Genomic DNA, 21,478 nt, shown 5'->3' with positions numbered 1-21,478 from the left:
GGCTTTGTGCTGGGGAAAGCAAAGTTATCTCCCCAGCCAGAGCCAACTATCCCTCGCCTTGAACTATGTGGGGCTGTGCTGGCCGTGGAAATGGCTGAACTGATCCTGGAGGAGCTCGACCACAAGCCAGATGCAGTGAAGTTTTACTGTGACAGCAAAGTGGTGTTAGGATTTATACACAATGAGTCTAAGCGATTCTTTGTATATGTACATAATCGTGTTCACCGCATACGACAAACAACCTCTCCTCAGCAGTGGAACTATGTGCCTACAGACCAAAATCCAGCTGATCTGGCAACCAGGTCTGTGCCTGCATCACAGCTCACCAACACCATGTGGTTTACCAGACTTCCTTTACAAGCCACAGCAGTCTGAAACACCCAAGTCTTTCCAGTTAGTAGATCCTGAATCAGATGTAGATGTGAGGTGTCAGCTGACCACCCTTGCTACTCATATAAGTGAAGGTAAACTCACCTCAGAGAGGTTCCAGCGCTTCTCCACTTGGGAGTCTTTGCTGAGAGCAATTTCTTTCTTGATCCATCAAGCTTCGTCGTTTAGGTCAGGCCTTTCAGATGCATGTAAAGGATGGCACCTGTGCAAAAAGCCCTCAGACTCCCAAAGAGCTAGCCGCAGCAAAGCAGGTCATACTCAAGTCTGTCCAGCGGGATGCTTATCCAGAAGAGTATGCAGCACTGCAAGAGAAAAGAGCAATTTCAAAGTCAAGTGTGCTCCTAAACCTTGATCCTTTAGGTGTGCGGCCTCCTCTTGAAGATGGGAGGACGTCTGAGACATGCATGTGTTGAGCTTGAAGAGAGACATCCAATCATTCTCCCTAAGCAAAGTCATGTCACAAAGTTAATGGTGAGTCATCTCCACACAAAAGTGCAACATCAAGGGCGACAGTTTACGGAGGGGGCCGTGAGAGCTGCGGGCCTATGGATTGTTGCCGCAAGAGGCTTATAGGCTCAGTCATCCACCACTGTATCACCTGCCGTAAGCTGAGAGGGAAGCTCGAGGTCCAAAAGATGGCTGACCTCCCACCAGAGCGTCTAAGCTCATCCCCACCATTCACACATGTAGGGTTAGATGTTTTTGGGCCCTGGAATGTGATCACCAAACGTACCAGAGGTGGCGCAGCTCAGAGCAAGCGGTGGGCTATACTCTTTACATGCATGAGCACCAGAGCTGTGCATATAGAGATCATAGAATCCATGGACTCGGCCAGCTGCATCAACGCTTTGAGAAGGTTTTTTGCTTTAAGAGGGCCAGCATAGCAGCTGAGATCAGATCGAGGTACAAACTTTGTTGGAGCCAGTTCTGAACTGGGTATGAGACAGAATGACCCATGCCAAGTTAGCATTCTAAAATATCTTCATGAAAATGGGTGTACATGGGAGTTCAACCCTCCGCATGCATCTCACATGGGTGGCGTATGGGAGCGCATGATTACGCGAACCCGCAGGATACTTTGACTCCATGCTGCTACAAACTAAGCATACTTACCTGACTCATGAAGTGCTGTGTACCTTAATGGCAGAGGTATCTGCTATAATCAATGCAAGACCATTGGTTCCTGTCTCCTCCGATCCCTCCTCACCATGGCTGCTGACTCCTGCAATGCTTTTAACCCAAAAACCAGGGGTGCCTGCTCCAGCTGGCATTTTCACTGAAAAAGATCTCTTCAAGTCTCAGTGGAGGCAAGTGCAGGCACTAGCAAGTGAGTTCTGGTCGAGATAGAGAAAAGAATATCTCCACACTCTTCAACCAAGGCGGAAATGGCACACAGCATACCGAGATCTGCAGGCTGGGGATGTTGTGTTACTTAAAGAGAGCCAGTCCCCCCGCAACGAGTGGCCTATGGGTCTGGTCACCTCCACCTTTCCAAGCAGTGACGGGAAGGTCAGAAAGATAGAAATCAAGACTGCATCACATGACAAAGCAAAGACATTCTTAAGGCCTGTCTCAGAGGTTGTGTTGCTCTTGCCGAAGGAAAGTCAACGCTCAAGTGAGGACGGTTAAGTCTTTAGGTGGCATATATGCATGCCAGACGGGGAGTGTTCTGCCCAAATAAGTTGTGTGTGCTAAAAAATGACTAAGTTGTATTTTTCTATGTTAAGGTCATTTATGTAGTTGTATTGTTGCTATTGTGGGGCTTTTGTTCTGACACTGATTGCTATTGGGTAGATCGGAACGTTAGAAGGAAGTGGTAAGAAAGCAGGAAGAATAAGAACGTAAACAAATGCATGGTTGCTACTATTTTACCTCGTGTGTAAAATCTCTTTTAATCTGTTGGATTGAGCCTTCAGAAAGCAATGACTGTAAGTGCTATGAGTTTTGTACATGTTTAGAGTTTTTGTATGAATGCTTTCGAGGAATTTTGATTATTAGATTACCTGCGTGTGTGTGATTATGATCGCGTTAGCATGTTAACTTGTAGGCTAAGCGTCAATAACGTCATACTATGCTACTGTTGCTATATATAGCATACTAAGTGTATTTTCCGTTTTCTCTTCTTTTTGTAGTTTCACTCCAATTCAATGTTGCCAAATTGACTTTATGCTGCAAACGAAGTCAATAAAAGGAGCAAGCACGCTCAGTTTCCTGGCTCTTGAAAAGGAGTTTGGCTGCCTGTTTAATCTATGTTAACACTGAGGAAGTACAACACATAGTGAGAGCAGAACAATATTCATTACAGGCTGCTGCAGGAGAGAAAAGGTCCTATAGAGTGTCCCAGTGACGCCACTTCCATTTGCCTCTATGTCTTTCAAAACATTTTGATGACATTTTGAACATCTTTCAAAACATTTTGAACGCCAGTCTATGGCGAAAAAGTAAATTATTTTCTGGTCCCGGTTGACTTGTGCCTTGAATTACCCATATGATGTTTGTCAATTTTAAAGATAATTTTTCATGTAAAGACATTTGCAGTTTGTTTCGTAACTATGTTCTTTATAGATCAGTGTTCGAGACGAGAGATGTAGTCCACTGAGCGGATTCGCACAAAACCAACATAACTTTTGAAGTCTATCGAACAACAGTACTTTCTTGACGTGAAAAATTATCTTTTAAATTCACACACATCATATGTAAAATTCGTGGCACAATTCAAACTGGACCAAAAAATAATTGTTATCTCTCCATTAACTCCGGTTCATATTTTTTTGAAAGAAGGGTCCCTTGTAGCGGAAGTAAAACGGAAGTCACTGGGACACTCTATACTCTGTGTAATGCGATTCTGTGAAGTTTGTGAACTTTTTCCACACAAAGAATGGCTGATTACTGCAATAAGTTGTGGGTATGTATTGCATTGTATAGTAATTATATGCATATATTCTATTACATATCAAATTTGGAAGATAGAAAAGTAAAGCATTTTTTTAACTGTGATGGCACTGTATAATATTACAATACAACACCCAAACAATCATCTGCTTCCTATCTAAGCAACAGCAATTCACAAAATAAAAATGGAAAAGAAATACACTTTATTACCAGAAATCTGCAAGATTACACCCCCACTAGTAACCTAATTACAGTTAGAAAGTTAAAGTTAGAAAGTCTTTGTTTGAAGATGTTTTTATTTGCCCCGAATGATTGAAATGACTTTAAACAGCATTTGCCAGTGGAGGGCGATATATTACAGGGACAATTTGAATGCCAGACCATGTGGCCCTGTTTCAGTTTCATTTATTTTTATTAATATAATTGTTTTCACTATCGCGTATTGTGTGTATGTCCACTATTTTAAAGTATTGATATCATTGGCCTCTGGTAAATAATTTGCTCACTGCCTTGCACAACAGACAGACTGAGGAAGTCATTCATCCCCAGGGCCATTGAACTGTTCAATGCATCACTTAAGGGAAGAGGAGAAATAGACCTCTCCGCATAGTCTGTCTGCCTCTTCACCACCTCCATGTCTTGAACTGTCTGTCCACTAGCCACTTTACCATTGTCTTCTGCCTCACTGTTTGCATGCTTTATTAGCACATATGCACAACCCCTCCCTCCATGCCACAGCCGAACTGTGACCACACTTATACCTTTCTTAATATAGTTATTTATACATAAATAGACTTTATTCTTGCACTGTTTGACTTACTCGTTTGACTTACTCATTTGCACCATCACCATGACACTCATTCACAAAGAGCACCTTACCTTACCTATGCACAGAGGACCACAGTCTCAGTCCCTGCTTCAGTCATTGCAAGCACACCTGATTGATTAATCACCCACTATGTGGATACTGTTTTTTAGAATTGATTTAGATTAAGTTTTATTTAGTATAATTTGTATTTTAGTATATTCTTTATCTTCTACAATCCTTATTGCTTAGTTGTGTTTTTTTATATCATACATTTTAATTACTTTTTCTGCTGTTAGTGAATGTGTGTGTGTATGTTGTCTGTATGCTACTGTGACCTTGAAAGTTTTCTCAGCCTACTCCAGTTTTCATTTCTTCCAGTAGGCTATATACAATATCTCCAATAGCCTACAGTAGCCTACGTGGCACTAGCTGATGTCGTGCATCTCTCCTGTAAACCGAAATATTCTGGCTGCACTTCAATCTACCTACTCATATTTATTTATTTTTCTCATGTTTGTTTACTCCTCCAGTCCGAGAATTAGCCAAATAAACGAAACGAGCTGTCACTGTTATATCACAGCCACATCTGGCCTCCCCTGTGTTAAACAGTTCGCTTAGCCTTCTGTGCCGCTGTCCCTTGGTTTACTGATAACCCTTGTCCTTTCGTGGGTTCTCCAAGACAGCCATGGAGGGGAGCTGAAAACTTTGACGGACAGTGCAAGGCACTTCTCAAGGATATTCCGCCTGAGCAAAGAGGTATTACGTTACTTTTACACTCGTGTGTTTTACTGGGTTTCCACTTTTAGTTAAAATGTCTTGCGCTCCTCAGCTCGACCACTGCCTTCCTAGTTAGCAGCGGTTGCACAGTTGTCAGCGGAGAGTCAACTCTTGTGCACTCTATCAATTATTCAGAGAGCATTTCATACATGTGATTCATTTCACATGTATGAAACTGTTAATATGAATTCGAGCATAGATTCGCGTAGGTTTGTGTGGCCAGAGATTGGTAGATGCTTACCCAGAGCATAGGCTATGTCTGTCATTTAGGCATACAGTAAGATGCAGTGATCACCGCCGTATTCGAGGCGAGTTCAATTTCGTAGCCGCCCTTGAAATCGGCAAATGGAGGATATTTTAACACAAACAAATAAACATAATGACAATTATGTAGTTTGATGGTGTAGATGTACATGTGACTTAATCCCTTTCAAATGTAAATTTGACGTCAAAGGAGACAGATTACACATACAACATCAGACGAAACAGTGACATTTCTTTTTATAGACTTCCAGAAATATCTGCCAATGTTTTTATGGCAGAATCACTATTTTTTTCTCTCCATCATAGTATTATAGGTAGTTAGTAATGCACATAATTTCTACATGAAGTAACCAATTTGAATTCATGGTGTTTTCGTTGAACTGTAAAAATCTGATGCAGTAAGATGAGTGATTTTTGATTATTAATGAATTATTAATAGAATTAAGGCTATTGGATCTGTGTACTTTAATTGAATCAAGATGCATGGTTTATAGTTGTAATCACATGCAACAGGTATCACCAACTGAGCGCACGTTTTCACCAAATTACAGAATTAAATCAGCTATCAAAACTGCAGAATAATTTAAAAGGGCCAGTGGTAGCCAGTCTACTTTAGAAGAATTGCACAGCACCTGAGAATTGGTGATGGACAAACACTAGGATGAGGAAGAGAAAGAGAAAGAATATTGAAGACAAGTTTCAGATGAAATTCATTGTCACCTTTCATGTGTTCAATCAGGCGCGCCTGCAGGTGTACGTCCGCACTGTGCGTACCATCAGGCTACTCACCACCAAGAGAAAATTTCCCGTGTGTGTGTGTGTATTCACATCAAATTGGCCCACCATACCTTCCCAACTATGGACAGTATCTCCCATTAGCTGCATGCCATCAGGCTACAATTTACAATTTTCTATTGAAGTTAATGAATACCTTATCAAAATTAACACGCACACATTTTGTTTGAGCAGGAGAGAGAGAATACGCACGCGGGCACGCAACGTAAGTCCCTGACCCCCAACACACACACTTACATCATCACTGTCATCACTTCACATACATACAGCACACTGCTTGCTACAGTAAGCCTCCTCTACATACTTGCTGCACACTGCCCCCCCCCACATACACAGCACATTGTCTTCAGGATCTTCTCCAACACACATCCTCTACATACTTACAGCACACTGCCCCCACCTACCCACCTACACACTACACACACACACACACACACACACAGTCACTGCTCCACTCCCCTCCCGCCCACACACACATCTTCACTGTCATCACTCACATACATTACATACAGTACTCTGCTTGCAATAGTAACTCCCTGCCCCCTACATACACAGCACATTATTTCATCAGGAAGCTTCTCCAACACACATCCCCAACATACTTACAGCACACTGCCCCCAATACACAGCACATTGTCTCATGAGGAAGCTTCTCCAACACACATATTGCACACTGCCCTCTCCCCACATACACAGCACACTATCCCATCTCCCCCTGTCATCCCCCAACACACACACCAAGACCCCTGGCAGTTGGGTTAGCCCCTTGAGCCGTGGATCTGCCCAAGGTTTCTTCCTTGGTAAGGAAGTTTTTCCTTGCCCCTGTTGCTCTTGTTGGTGCCCCCCACCCAATCCCAATCCTCCCCCACCTTTTTATGCAGCCCTTGCCACTTAATCTACTAAACCCCTTTCTACTGCACTTTTTACCCCATTAATGCACAAATAGGCTGACACCAGACATAATTTCACTGCATTTCTTACTTCCAGTAACTATATGCATGTGACAATAAACTTCCTTGTATCCTTGTATCCTTGTAACTAGGCTACTTGTTGTTTTCTTTTACTCGGCTATCTATATATGGTTATCAGCACACATTGTTGAGTTAATTCACTAACTCAATACTCATCATGGATATCACAAGTTTAAATAACGAAAACAGAAAGGATGGATGCAGCAAAGCTAGAGGAGTTATTCCAGATGGGCAAGAACAAGGTAGGCAATTGCTTGTCAGAACGTTAGACTGCATTAGACAGCTGTTTAAAGCCAGACGTCACGGTAAGCTAGAACAAAACTAAAGGTAACTTTAGCCTGTATACAGTAGGGCTGGATCAAGTTGTCCAAATGAATAGGTCATTGAAGACGTTGTTGTTGTATTATTGCATGTGAATGTTGCTATGCTACTTTTTTGCTGACCAATGCACGGACCTAAAACCGGGAAACGGACAAATATTGTCCACGCACGCGTGAAATGTTTTTTTTCGGGGGGGGGTCAGTGATGGGTGTGCGTACCATAGCATTAATTCCTGCAGGCGCCCCTGTTCAATCATACGTTCAATCGAACAAACATTAAAGTGAGCCATTTCACTGCATCACTGCAGCAGGTTGTAAACATAATTTGCTTCAATATGATGTTTGTACTGTAAGAACGCAGAGCATCTAAAGACAGTATCTAAATGTTGACCTTGTTCTTACGGTAAGTTTTCTATGCAATCCCATAGCAATAATTGGTGACTTCACCCTAACCCTTCAGTCACTTTTGTAACTGTAAGGTACTTATGTTGAGCAACAAACTGCTTTTCAGTCAGTTTTCATCATACTTCTGTGGTTTAGCCTGCGACCGTGACCTTGAAGTTGGATGTTGTATATGAGAGTCACTTTGATAATTGTGGGGATAAAATTGGGAATTGCACCAGGTGCGCTAGCAATCAGGGGAAAAAACTGTAATGGCTTTGCTGTTAAAATGGATTAAAAAAAAAAAACTTTTCTGTGAAACATTCAAGTAGAGAAAACTGTGGCCATGAGCACATAGTACCGGGTCCTGGTATTGTTATCACAATACAGTAATACTCAAAGCGGAGACAGTATGGCTCTCCACAAACAGATGGTCGCATTTTCTGCTCTCGTAAAAAACATGAAGCTCTCAGAAAATGTCATATTTTCAGTAAATAAGAAGCGCTTAATCTCTTATGCCTGGAGAGAGGAACAGAGGCTGAGTTGAGGCAATACAGGGTGTATGGGAGTGGGAGTGGGGTGGAGAGCAGAAATAAGTATATATGTGTGTGTGTGTGTTTCTGTGTGTGTGTGTGTATGTGTGTGTGTGAGTGTGAGTGTGTGTAGGGGGGGGGGGGGGTGTTATGGGATCAATGCCCGCTCTCTGTTCCCGGAGCGCGCTGGGTGGTGAGGGATTACGACGCATTACGCGTGGGCATCAGAGGCCACTGCTCCCCAGCGTCTGTGGTGAGTTTTTGCCCGTGCCCGCCGACTCCACTGCCCTATCCTTGCCCAGGCTGCCGCACAGATGGACACTAGGTGGGGGCTGGGCTATTTATAGACAGGGGATGGGGGTGATGGTGGTGGTGATGACAGGGTTTGGGGATGGAGGAGGTAGTTGGAAGGACTCTCTCTCTCTACCCCAATACAGCTCCACCCGACTCCACCCTCCCACATTCACAACACAACAACTGCCCCAGGAAATGAGTTTCTGAACCCAGCGGGGCATCACAGGGCTGGTCAGGGTAAAGCTCAGGGCAGTGATCCGAGAGGGGCTTACCTGTGTAGGAATTCCCTGAGTGGGCACATTTCCCTTGGTTGTGGGCATATGTTTTTTTGTGTGTCATTTTGTCTATTATGTGTGTGCATATGTGTGCCTGTGTATGTGTAGGTGGGTATGTACATGCAATCTTGTAGTTATGTTCTTCTGTTTGTGCTTTTCCAATGTCCTTTGTACTCTAGTGAAGGTTGGTAGAGAGGAAGGGTTAGGCACCCACAAGTTCAAAAGTGAAAGGTCTTAAGTTTGAAATGTTACATGTAACTTGCAAAAATGTTCTAATGTTACAATGTCCGACCTCTTTCTTCTTAGCTGCTATTAACTGAATACAATTTTACAAGTCATTTTATGCTCCAAGGCCTTTAATACTGTCGACTGTTCTATCCTTGTCATGTATCTGATGTGAAAACCACCCAACTACTGCTGTGAATAAGCTGGTCAAATTACACTTTTTTGTTATTATTTTCCATCCTCAAATAGCACAGATTTGTCCTTTTGTCCATTTGTCCTGTTACCTGGGATCTGTCCAGTCTCATCTCGGCATGCATCATCTCCCTTGGTAATTGCTGGCTTTTACAATCCAACAGATAAATTGCCAGCCTCTATTTTTTTTATCAAATATATATATATACATAAACTGTATATAATTCTTTTTTGTGCCTTCTATGATTGGATGCAAATTAAGAGCGGGGGGAGATGGGAGATTTATGCAGACCCCCAAACACACACACACACACACACACACACACACACACACACACACACACACACCATCCCTTCTACTAATTGCTGGCCGTCTTGACGCCTGGTGATTAAGCTGCAGGAGGGTCTTCCCATCGGCTGGCCCAAGGAGGGTTTTTAATCACAGCTGTGAGAGCCAGGGAGCCATCGCAAGCGCCCCAGCAGCAGCTGGCAGCCTGTGGAGTGGCCTCATCTGGGCAGGGTAGGAGTAGGAGGAAGGAGGGAGGGAGGAGGATGAAGGAGAGATGGAGGAGGATGAGAGCATCCTCTCTGCTCCATCTCTCCAAATCTTCCCAGTGCCACTTTAACCCTGTCCAGACATGCTGGACGTAGTCCCACACCGAATCCCCATCTGGGTTTTACAGTCAAGGTTTTTTTTTTGGCTTTTGCCTTTATGTAGATAGGACAGTTGAAAGTGACAGGAAACAAGTGGGAGAGAGAGATGGGGTGTTGGACCGCAGGTCAGACTCAGAACTCGAGTCCCGATGGGCACTTGGACCTTAATGTGATCCAGATGCTGCTACTTCCACTGAAACTCTCCCACAGTAAACATTTTAATGCCAATGAGAGATATGAGGCCCAATTGACTAATTTAGTCAGTCTGAGCTTCTGATAAATGAAGACTGTATAGTCAGACAGGCTTAGAGAATCCTTTGAGGATGCACAGCATTCTTACTTTGCTGTGTGTATGTGTGAACTATTAAGCTATTTATAGTGTTTGTATAATGCACGGTTGTGGCAAGTAATGTGCAACATAATTGCATATGATTGTTTATCGGTGAAGGATTGTTCTGATATTTGCATGAAACAAAAAAAAAACAAATACTGCATGGATTATTATTCAAATATGTGTACTTGGAGTGTCTGCTTCTCCGTAAGTAAGGACATATTGTAGTATCTTGGGACATATACCTCCTTCTTACATTGCCAAGGAAAACTCAGTAACATTTTAGGAATACTTCCATGGTGAAAGTGTTGTGAATCAGCCTCATTTCTGTAAATGTACATACTGCGTACTTCTTATGGTCATCTGTGATTTTTGTACCCATGTGTACCCTGTGTGTGTCTTTGGTCTGTATGCAAGCATCCTTTGTTTATCCTTGAATTCAATGAAAGCCAGTCTAGGCCTTTTGCCTATCACCAGGTGTGAAATGTTAATGTTTGTAGAACAGCATGTGTCCAGGCCTCTGAGGCAGGCTTGTGCAAAATTCCAGAATTTAATTGAAACTGGCTCTTAAATTCCAATTCAAGTCTTGAATTTCACTTGCATTTCAATTGAGGTAGCAAACAGGAAGCAGAATTGCAATTCGAATTGTGCACAACCCTGCTCTGAGGAACTTCCCAGGAAAGGGGGTAGTTTTAAGACAATAGAAGCTGACCAGACCTGATGAAGGCCTAATCCTCATCCTCCCTTTCTATTGCATATTCAAACTGGGTTGGTTCCTTCTTTTGTTTGTAACATAAAGTTAGTACACTGTTTCAGAGAAGTCAGAGAATACTGAGAATCTGGTGAAATCCATGATGGGGTGAAACAAACATGTACTTCTCTCCCTTGAGGGCCACTGGCCCCTCATTGAAAAGAATAAAGCCTGGATCCTGATCTTGCATCGTCCTGATTGAGTCTTAAGAGAAATATGGTAGTAAAAATATACTATCAATGGCCATCTGCCCTCTCCTCAAAGGTCTGTTTGGTTGTGTGCATGTGTGTGTGTGTGTGTGCATACTGGCACAGGTGTTTTTGTATGTTGCCTGTGGTATATATATATTTTCTTCATGACCTTGGATTCTTGTAGCACCCAGATGTCTATGCGGGCCCCAGGAGGTGTGTGTGTGTGTGTGTGTGTGTGTGTGTGTGTGTGTGTGTGTGTGTGTGTGTGTGTATACGTGTGTGTTTGTGTACATGTGTGTTTGTGTATGTGTGTGTTTGTGTAATAGTTTAAACATCTAAGCACTTGCATTCCTCACCCATACAGTAGCAGCATGTCTGCCTGTTTGTGTGTGTGTGTGTGCGTGTGTGTGTATGTGTGCGTGTGTGTGTGTGTGTGTGTGTGTGTGTGTGTGTGTGTGTGTGTGTGTGTGTGCATTCGTACAGGCGCGTGTGTTTATGGATGTGCATTCGTAAAACAACACTCCTTGGGGTCAGACTGTTAATTTGTCATCCAGGCGCCTTCTGCCCTTAAGCCCTTCCTCTTTATTGTAAACATCTGAGCCATGGCCAAGGAAGAGCTATCTCAAGCCAGCACGAATTCTCAGGAAGCCCAAGGCAGCCGCGGGCATCTCTGCCTGGTAGCAGAAACAAACACCACACTCCCACGTCATTCTATCCTCACACTGTCTGCTCTGCTCACCACCACCACAGAAACACTCAAATGGGGCCTGCCTTTCTCTCTCTCACTCTCACTCTCTCTCTCTCTCTCTCTCTCTCTCTCTCTCTCTCTGGAAGGCCTAAGTCCAATAGAAATGCTCTTTTCAAAATTGTTCATTGATTGCATTGATCGCATTGACAGCTTATCTGGAGAGCAAAAAGTGCCATGTCAACCCCCAGGCACCAGTTAACACACTACCCTCCCAGTCTGGTCTCCAATCCTTGCAGAATGATTTTAAAGTCCTTGATCAATATCTGCCCATTTCTCTTATGAAATGCAACCGGTGACTGGCTATGTCCCCACAAGCCAATTGGCTTTCTGCCATTAGGGGGTATGAGTTATGTCATTCTCATGTCCTGTTCATTTTGAGGAGTCTTGTATCTTGTATTTGCCCTCTCCAATGCAGCAATGACCACACGCCATGGACTCCAGGGAATATGGCCCCGAGATGAAGAGGGAGAGAGAGGGAGAGTCTGGGTCACATGTCCCCGTGTGTCGCAGAAACTCTCTCTCTCTCTCTCTCTCTCTCTCCATCCACTCACTCCCCACCCCTGGACATGGACACCTGGTGTGTTAGGAGCATTAGAGAAATGGGGCGAGTCGTGTACGGTGTCACTTTTTGTGACAACTTCCTTCCCAGCTGTGCATAGTTGGAATAGCTGGAGAGATGACACCAAGTGTCACGCTGGGCTGTATTTCACTGAGAGCGTCAAAAGGTATAGAGACCATTCTTTCCATCTTTGAGCAAAAGACAATGTAATGCATGTCCTTATAGTCCTTTTTACAAGTTTAATTTGATCTCCAATGCAGTCTCTACTACAGCTGGAAGTGTTACTTCCCCTCTCCAATGATAGCTGGTCTTGTGCATGTATGTGTGTGTGTGTGGGGGTATTGCTTTGGTATAGACTGTTTGAGAAGACAGTCTATGTGGTGAACTGATGTTTCTAATGTTTCTAAATAGAGTCTGGCTCCGTTCACTGAGTGCAGGGCTCCATAGCAGCTAGTGCTCATCTCTGGGAGGCGGTCCTCTCGGCTTATGCCATCGAGCCACCACAGGCAGATTAATCTTCTTAATAGGGTTATTCCGCCAGCCATTGGCCCAAAAACACCTGCTCTAGAACACACGGTTCCAAGGAGATATGATGTGTCTGAGTGTCTCTCTGGTCTCCAGAGAATTTCAGACCTTATAGAGACTTCTGGAATTCCAAGCGACAAAAACATGAGGGAATGGAAGGCATGGGGAAAGCCCTACTGTGGGCTAAAGTGGGACAGCTGGTCTGGGGTACTTAATCTTGTAGTTCATTTGGGGGAAAATTATGAGGGTTTACAAACACTGGTCAGGCTCAATGACAAGCATTTGGGGTGAACCAATGCAGAATTGCTAAGCTGAAGTCTGAACGTAACTAAATACAGCATGTTGTCACCATCCACATTGCCTCATTCTGAGAGGAAATTCCTGTCAATTCATCACTGATTAATGCCCCGGTATGGCAAATAATGTGTCATATCATCAACAATTTGTCAAATCACTCTTGATTATGTTGTATAATATGTAATAAACTGTAATGTAAAAGCTGCATACCTTTATATAACATAAACATAACAGTTTTTCTGCAGTGTTAACAGAAATGAGGCAGTTAGTCCCTGCCATTTGTGATGTACGTGATGAAACACGTATACCAATGCCCTTTGACACTGCTGCAGAAAGTCCATTATAGCAGCTGCTCTTTTCCATTAACGATACTTATATTGTTACAGGTTGCCCAACTCACAGCCCCAGGATATAAATAGAGCAAGCTCAGTAGAGGACAGAGGTTGCTCTGTTTTATGGCAGATCAACCAAAACCCTCCTGTTGGACATTACAGTGCCATTATGCAAGCTTTTCCTACTTATCATTGTTTAGTTTTATTCATTTGGGTTGTACATGGTCACATTAAGAAGAGATAAACATATTTATCATCTCCATCTCCATCTGCTCAGGCCATTTGTAATCTAATTTGAAACCTCACAAAAATGTAAATCCAATGGCAAAATACAATAGTTAGCTAGTGTAGAATGTTCTATTTAGAAAAAGTAAAAAGTAAGACAACCATCTAATATAAAATATTATGAAAGTTTGGGGTCGTGTCACATGTGTTAAGAATGTAGGGCACCGTTTTAGACAGAGGGCCTGGATTGAGTGACTGTGCTTCTCATAGTATCCCCAAGGCTTGAATTTCTCAGTTCTTTTATTTACAGGGCAACAACGTCTATTCCCCTCCTTGCATAAAAAGAAAAGCAGTTCACCAATAGTTCCCTGTGGTGTTTGCTGTCATCTTCGCTCCCAGTCTCCTCTCAAACCACTTATCACCGCTGATTTAATCATCTTGTTAAAACATTAAGAATTTAGAATGAATTCGTTAGCAATTCAGGCGGTGCAACCTGTAAGTAAGTGGTTCCAGTCTGCAAGGTTTTGTGTACAATGTAACCGATCAGGTAGGTTTTGGTGTTGCAGGAGCTAGGATACTTGCTCACTGTAGCCTCATTAAAACACACACAATTATTTAGACTTCAGTGCCCTTCCCTGGCACTGTGCCCAGGCAAAATATAGACTTTCCAAGCTGGGGAGATGTGTTTTTTTTGTTGTTGTGTCCTGATTATTGATGCGCTTTATTTTCCAAGGTGAGAACAAAGCATGTTGATGTGCATGCATATTGATATGTTTCTTCAGGTGTGGAGATATCGGGCTGCTGTGTAAATCCTAGACCTCGGAAAGTCATCAAATGATCAAGAGCACTGAAATGGGTACCCTGCATCTCAGCCCAGCCAACGTGCCAGGTGAGACCCAAACTTTCTCCACGCCAGGAAAATATGTGTGATGTCCTTGATATGTGCGCATGATTTTGTGTGTGTGTGTGTGTGTGTGTATCCAAGTGTGTGTTGAGACGGGAGTTTCTTTGTTTGCGTGTACGTACTTGTTTGTGTGTGCATGTGCTAATGAGTGTGTGCCAGTGAGTGCAAGTGTGTGTGTGTGTGTGTGTGTGTGTGTGTGTGTGTGTGTGCCAGCTCCTCAGCTCTGGTTTCCCCTCAGCGTAGAGTTACCCAATGGTGGCTTTAATAGATTAAGCCAAACTGAGCCCAAATAAAGAGATAGGACACACATGTGGGATCAACCCTTGCACTTCAGGGCTCATCCCAGTGCCACTTGGGTCAGTCCCTTAGCCCAGGAACCCACTCCACTCAGGTGAGGAGGTGTTCGGGCTGAGCCCAGGGCTTTGGCAAGCACCAGGGTTAGGCTACACCATGTGAGTGTAAGTAATGCACCCTCATTCTTTTATTTACTGTACCGATGTGCGTGGTGTTTAGGCAGCTGCCTGTTGTGATTGTGAGCAGGTGTGAGAGAGAGGGTGAAATGATTTTTTCCATGGGTAGTGTATGGGTGTGTGTGTGTGTGTGTGTGGGGATTGGCGCTGAGAGCTAATGATTTTGCTGTAGTTGGGTGACAGTGTGTGGTGTGTTGATTGGCAGGGCCATTGATGCAGATAAACATTGTAGGATTATTCATAAGTTTGAACTGAGAAACATTTACTGCTGACCCGCTGGCACGCATCCAATCGGAATAGTTTCATGGATTACGTTGCGCAGGTATCACTTTTGTATTACGTCAAAGGCTTTATTCAATCCGATAATGGAAACCGTTAAATTAGGACACTGTGGTCTAAGAGTGTGAAATGACTGTGAATATGGTATCAGATGAAAAGCATTTTTCTTTAAACAATCAAACTTTTTTAACCACCTATGTCATTTTTTTATTTGAAAGCTAACAATTCTAAGTATAGTATAGACATTATCTGCTGTACTAATGCTGTAATATTTTGTCTCTTCCCACTATCTTCCCATGTCATCTCATTAAAACTTTCCTGTTGCTAAAAAAAACATTAGCCTGAGTTCCTTGTGACTTCTCTCCAAACAAGCGTGCGTCAGATCCTCTAAATACCTGTATCGTTTCCCTCGGTTTGTTCTCCCTCTCGCACTCTCTCTATCTCTCTCTCTTTCCCTCGAGTGTTTCCTTCTCTGTCTCCCACGCAGAGACTGTAACCCTCTAATCTCGTCCCCTCTGTCTGACCTACATGTTCCCCGTCCTCCCTTCCGGCATCGGAGCAATGGATGATGACTCATTTTTGGTGGCTTTAATTAAACATCTGTTGGCTTCTCTTTTTCTCACTGGCTCTATGCTACTGTCAGATTGGGTGCTGAGTTTAGCCATGTTGATGATGATCTCATAGGCTCTTTTCTCTGCTCTAATTGATATGAGAGAAAATTGTAATAGCCTAATCGTGTCACACAGTTCATTCTTCTGCAATACATACTTCTATGGGTTCAGCTGGACTGCTATTATTAGGGGCCGTTTATACGAGAACGATTGCGAAGGAAGACGACAAAATATTTTATCATAAGTGCCTTTCGTTTACCATCGCGACCCGCCATCGGGGCTTGAAGGCATAAAAAATCGGAAGACTCCTTCCAGAGTGTAGAGTTTTGAAGACTACCCGGGTTGCGTCTCCGTCTAAACGGATAAACCAAAGATCCTTGATTACCTCTCTGGCTAAACTGTCAAATTAGAATGTCTGCGCGTGACGTAGGGGTTCTATCACATCACCACCCAGCGGTCTGGAATGCATATCCAATCGAATATCACATACTCTTGCGTCTTCATATAAACAAAGATTTCCCCCTGAGAATGCTCGTCTAAACTCGAATAAAAAAATGAAGACGAGACGCCACTTCTGCGTCTTCTCTTTTCATCGTCACCGTATAAACGTAGCCTAAGGGGTTGTTGCAGGATTGGCCCAGACCCTGACAAAACAAGTATATTTCTAATCTACTAGGTGCTTGATAAACAAAGTGTGTGTATATACACTTGAACTTCATCTGCACTTGTGCAAAACATGTGCTGCTGGTAGACAACAACTGTTAAACACAACAACCTGATGGTCCAACCCAAAAATTTAAGCAGCAAGCCTCTAGAAGCCTCTGGTTAGAAAACATATTTTTCTAAAAGCACAAATGTTGATCTGAAGATATATATCTGAATACACGAATACAGTTTCATGACTGGTTTCATGTAAAGAAATGAGAAGTATGCCACTGTCTCAGTGAAGCCTAAATAACTAAATACAGAGAGGTGAGTGGAGATTATTCTCTGAAAAGTTTCTTTGAATCTCTTACTGTTGGTCAATTCAAAATACCTTACTTATAACAAATATAAACAGTAATTAGTGGATACTTAAGAAAAGCAAAAGGTGTACACGCAGGAAGAATCTATAGTCAGTAGGTCAGATCTCTAGGTCTCGGGTCACGTGTGTGCTCTTAAGTGGGTATCTGTGTGCAGACCACTTAAATATGTACAGTAATAATGTATTCAAGAGTCCTTAGAGACAGTTCTACTAACCACAGTGTTCATGCATCAGTTTAGAGGAGAGTCATTGGAACAGTGAAAGAGGAGTAAATGGAAGCTCTTGAGCCTGTCATAGAGCCTGATGGAGAAACCAGGACTGTGGTGTCAAGTGAATGGCAGTGGCTGTGAAAAAAAGGAGGTTGGGAGTTCAGCTGATGGACGTGTCAGAAAAGTCATCGCCGGCTCTGCCGGCTCTCTGAAGTGCAAGATCTAAAGGCTGTTTCAACACACCTGCTCCTGTGTCAGCAGTCTGTGCTGGGGTAGGCCAAGGATGGGGTTTATGGCACTCTCAGATGTCTACGGTGATGGCAGCATAGACTTTTACTGTCTCCAGCTCCAGGGCCAGACAGAGTAATAGAGAATGGACAGATACAGAAAAGAGGATCTATTTTTATCTATCTGTTTGAGATCTATTTGTCCTGCACGTTTTTTTTGTGTGCTTTTCCCAGAGGCATTCAAAAATATGTGTAAACGGGTAGTATTTTGCAGAGCTATTAACAAATTAATATGAAGAGTGCTTTGAAGGATCAGAGAGAAATGAGTCTAATATTTGTACATTGCAATATACATTACTTTACATTTTTTCCAGATCTTCTCTTTGTTGTACTGAAACGCATAAATGTGCAGATGCACTTCATTTCATATGTGTTGTTATTAAACCTACATCTAAAAATGTGCACACAATGCTGATGAAAAGGCATAACCCTTTTCACATGCTTTGCCTCGTAAGTCATTTTTGGAAATGCTGTCAGGCTCACACCTCCAGAAATATGTGTCCTCACCCTCTCCCAGCTGCCCTCCTCTGGTTTCCAGAGAGACAAGTATCCAAGGAACGAGTTATTGGCCTCATAAGTGCCTTCAGACGTCATGTTCCAGAGGCAGCTAATGACTCTCTAAGCCAAAAAGCCATGACTCGCTCATTCATCCACTCTCTTTCCCTTCCCCCCTCTCTCTCTCTCTCTCTCTACTTTTATTCCTCTGTGTCTTGTTTTCACTCACTGACTGTTTATCTTCATGGCTACTCACTCTTCTCCTTACTCTCACCCCCTTTTGTTTCTTTCTCTAACCCTGTCTTCCTAAAAAACTATTTTGGTCTTTAGTCTGTCCCTCTTTCTCACGATCTCACACACTGTCATCTTCTTTCTCTCACTCACTAACAAACAAACAAACACACACACACACACACACACACACACACACACACACAGCCACAGACACATAGACTGTCTGATTTTTGCTTACCTCTCTCTTTACAGATTTTTAGAGAGGCAGTGCCAGCTGAACTGGTGACCATCTGAATGCTGTTGAACTACCTCTTTGCCCTGGTGGAGCGGTTTCTAATCCAGTTTGGGACTACTGAAATCCTACGGCTCTGCGATCCTGGGCCTGAAGAAGGCAACAGGTACCATGGAGGTTGCGCTGGTAGACTTTGAGAACGTGGACGATGTCGACTGCAACATGGAGGACCTCGATGACCCTGACTACCCAAATGAGAAGACGGCTCTGGCGGTGGACATGCCCGAGTGCAGTGTCGGCAGCAACCACCTGTGCTCCCAGCAGTCCTCACCCAAGGGGAAGCAGAGTCTGCACGGCCAGACCCTGGGGCTGCCCCCCTCGCCCACTCTGTCACCCTGTAACTCGAGGGGACGCGCCAGCTGTGCCAGTCTCATATCCAACTGGAAACTGCTCCTGAACAGCGAGGGCACCCAAAGCGAGACCATCTTCAGCAAGCTGGCCAAGGAGTGCTGCGAGGACCTGTTTGTGGACAAGCGGGGCATGGACCATGGAGAGCAGAAAGTGATCATCAACATCGCTGGCTTACGGTTCGAGACACAGCTAAAGACTTTAGACCAGTTTCCCGACACGCTACTCGGGGACCCAATGAAAAGAATGGACTACTTTGATCCTATGAGAAACGAATACTTTTTCGATCGCAACCGACCGAGCTTTGATGGCATTTTGTACTACTACCAGTCTGGAGGCAAGGTACGCAGACCTGCAAATGTACCCTTGGATGTGTTTGCAGATGAAATGATCTTCTACGAACTGGGGAACGAGGCAATGGAACAGTTCAGGGAGGACGAGGGTTTCATCAAAGAGGCAGAGGTGCCTTTGCCAAGCAATGAGTTCCACAGACAATTCTGGCTGCTCTTTGAGTACCCGGAGAGTTCTAACGCGGCTCGTGGAGTTGCACTGGTCTCTATCTTTGTCATCACCATCTCAATTGTCATTTTCTGCATGGAAACCCTGCCGGAGTTCCGAGATGACCTGGGCGTCCCGCCCACTACTGGTTTGCCCTTGAACCAATCCAAAGGCAACTTCCCCTCCCTGTCCCCACCAAGTGCCACACCCAAAACTATCACCGCCACCTTCTCGGACCCTTTCTTTATAGTTGAGACCGCCTGCGTCATCTGGTTCTTCTTTGAGCTTTTTGTGCGCTTCATCGTGTGCCCCAGCAAAAAGGAGTTCTTCAACAACATCATGAACATCATCGACATCATCTCCATCATCCCATACTTTGTGACGCTGATCACCGAGATAGTAAACAATCCGGACATTATTGCCAGTGCCCAGAACCAAAACATGTCACTCGCCATCCTGCGAATAGTCCGGCTGGTGCGAGTCTTCCGCATCTTCAAGCTCTCTCGACACTCCAAGGGCCTGCAGATTCTGGGCCAGACTCTCAAAGCCAGCATGAGGGAGCTGGGACTGCTCATCTTCTTCCTCTTCATCGGAGTCATCCTCTTTTCCAGCGCCATCTACTTTGCGGAGGTGGACGAGCCAGACACGCAGTTCACCAGCATACCGGACGGATTCTGGTGGGCTGTGGTGACCATGACGACTGTGGGCTATGGCGACATGTGCCCCATAACATTAGGTGGCAAGATGGTTGGGACTCTGTGTGCCATTGCTGGCGTGCTGACCATTGCTTTGCCTGTTCCCGTCATCGTCTCGAACTTCAACTACTTCTACCACCGGGAGACTGAACAAGAGGATAAGCAGCCCGTCGCCGAGGCGACAGACAAGAGCATGAAGTCAGGAGCGGCAGCCAAACTTGGCAGCAACACCTCTCTGAACAAAGCCAATGGTAACTGGCAGAATGATAAGGACAAGTACTGATGACTGAACTAAACATAAGGGGGGATTCACCACTGTATCTCAAGGTATTTAAAAAGGATCAGGCAATTTATTTATTGTTTGTATTTTATAAAGTTGTATACATGACACCAGCACATAAATTGTAGGTTAGACATGGATGTTTTTTTTTAGAGTTTAGAATTTCAAAGAAGTCTGCACGTGCTGTGACTGTTCTGTTATCGCTACTACATTAGTTCAATAATTTGTTTAATTATTCAGTATGGAAGCAACATTTGTAACTAGTTAAACTTATCACATGCTCTACCCAATATCAATAGCATAAGGACTTCATCCAGTGTCCTTGCAGAGTAAGAAGTCAGAAAAAGGAAAGTTTACGTCTGTCGGTCAAAATACAATACATTATTTGACAAAGTGGCAAGTATAATGATCTAACTACCTATCATTTGCGTTAATGTGTATAATTTATGTGCATTTAATAGTGATTTGATTTACAATAATGTATTGTTGCTTTAACAATGAGTGAAATTACATATCTCATTCATATAATTATTAATTGATTAAGTTAATCAGTTACAGTAATACATAAAGTGCTGTATTTCTTATGATGGTATTTTCTGATGTCATCTTGTTATAGAATCTTGATTTTTGTAATGGCATTCGGCTGTAAGTGGTAAAAGAACGACATTATACTGTTATTTTGGAAATTAACTGTCTCTTAAATGTTGAAAAAGCTTTTTGACTGTTAATTTTCCTCTCGTTTTCTGTTCTTCCTCTATCTGAAGTGCCTTTCATTGTACATAAATATTAAGTACCGTGATGATCTCATTCCTTCACACAGACAAATAGCAAATTAAGGGTAGAAAGAAAGAACTGGATTCTATCTTCTATCATTTCTGTCATCTTAATTAGTTGGAAGGACTCTTATTGGATTGAAACTGACCACTGATCCTGTGGACTAATTCAGATGTCACATTGTCATAAACTGAAGGTTTGTTGTTGGACCTGAGAAAGGATTATATAAACAGAGAGAATCTGTCATAATTACATGATTCTTTGATGAAAGTTCACTGTAACCCAGGGAGGTGATCCAGTTATGTGTCTGTCCACTATTGTGTTCATTTATTCATCCTTTAAGCAAAC

General features: G+C 43.4%; 1 protein-coding gene across 2 annotated transcripts; it reads left to right on the top strand.

Moving 5' to 3' along the window:
* Positions 1–2,279: 2,279 nt before the first annotated feature.
* kcna10a (potassium voltage-gated channel, shaker-related subfamily, member 10a) lies at positions 2,280–20,773 on the top strand. 2 transcript variants are annotated; one of them, XM_048242253.1, is made up of 4 exons: positions 2,280–2,318; positions 14,513–14,619; positions 18,496–20,403; positions 20,656–20,765. In XM_048242253.1, exon 3 carries the CDS (start codon positions 18,647–18,649, stop codon positions 20,357–20,359), a length of 1,713 nt encoding a protein of 570 aa, XP_048098210.1. In that variant the 5' UTR covers positions 2,280–2,318; positions 14,513–14,619; positions 18,496–18,646; the 3' UTR covers positions 20,360–20,403; positions 20,656–20,765. The 2 variants fall into 2 exon arrangements, with proteins under 2 accessions (XP_048098210.1, XP_048098208.1); XM_048242251.1 differs by lacking the exon at positions 2,280–2,318 and adding an exon at positions 4,824–4,846 and having other exon boundaries at positions 18,496–20,773.
* The last annotated feature ends 705 nt before the right edge of the window (positions 20,774–21,478 follow it).

The sequence above is a fragment of the Alosa alosa genome, chromosome 4, assembly GCF_017589495.1.
Source record: "Alosa alosa isolate M-15738 ecotype Scorff River chromosome 4, AALO_Geno_1.1, whole genome shotgun sequence".
Classification (NCBI taxonomy): Eukaryota; Metazoa; Chordata; class Actinopteri; order Clupeiformes; family Clupeidae; genus Alosa; species Alosa alosa.
The sequence above is the reverse complement of the archived record's forward strand: the minus strand, read 5'-3'. Positions and strand labels throughout refer to the sequence as shown.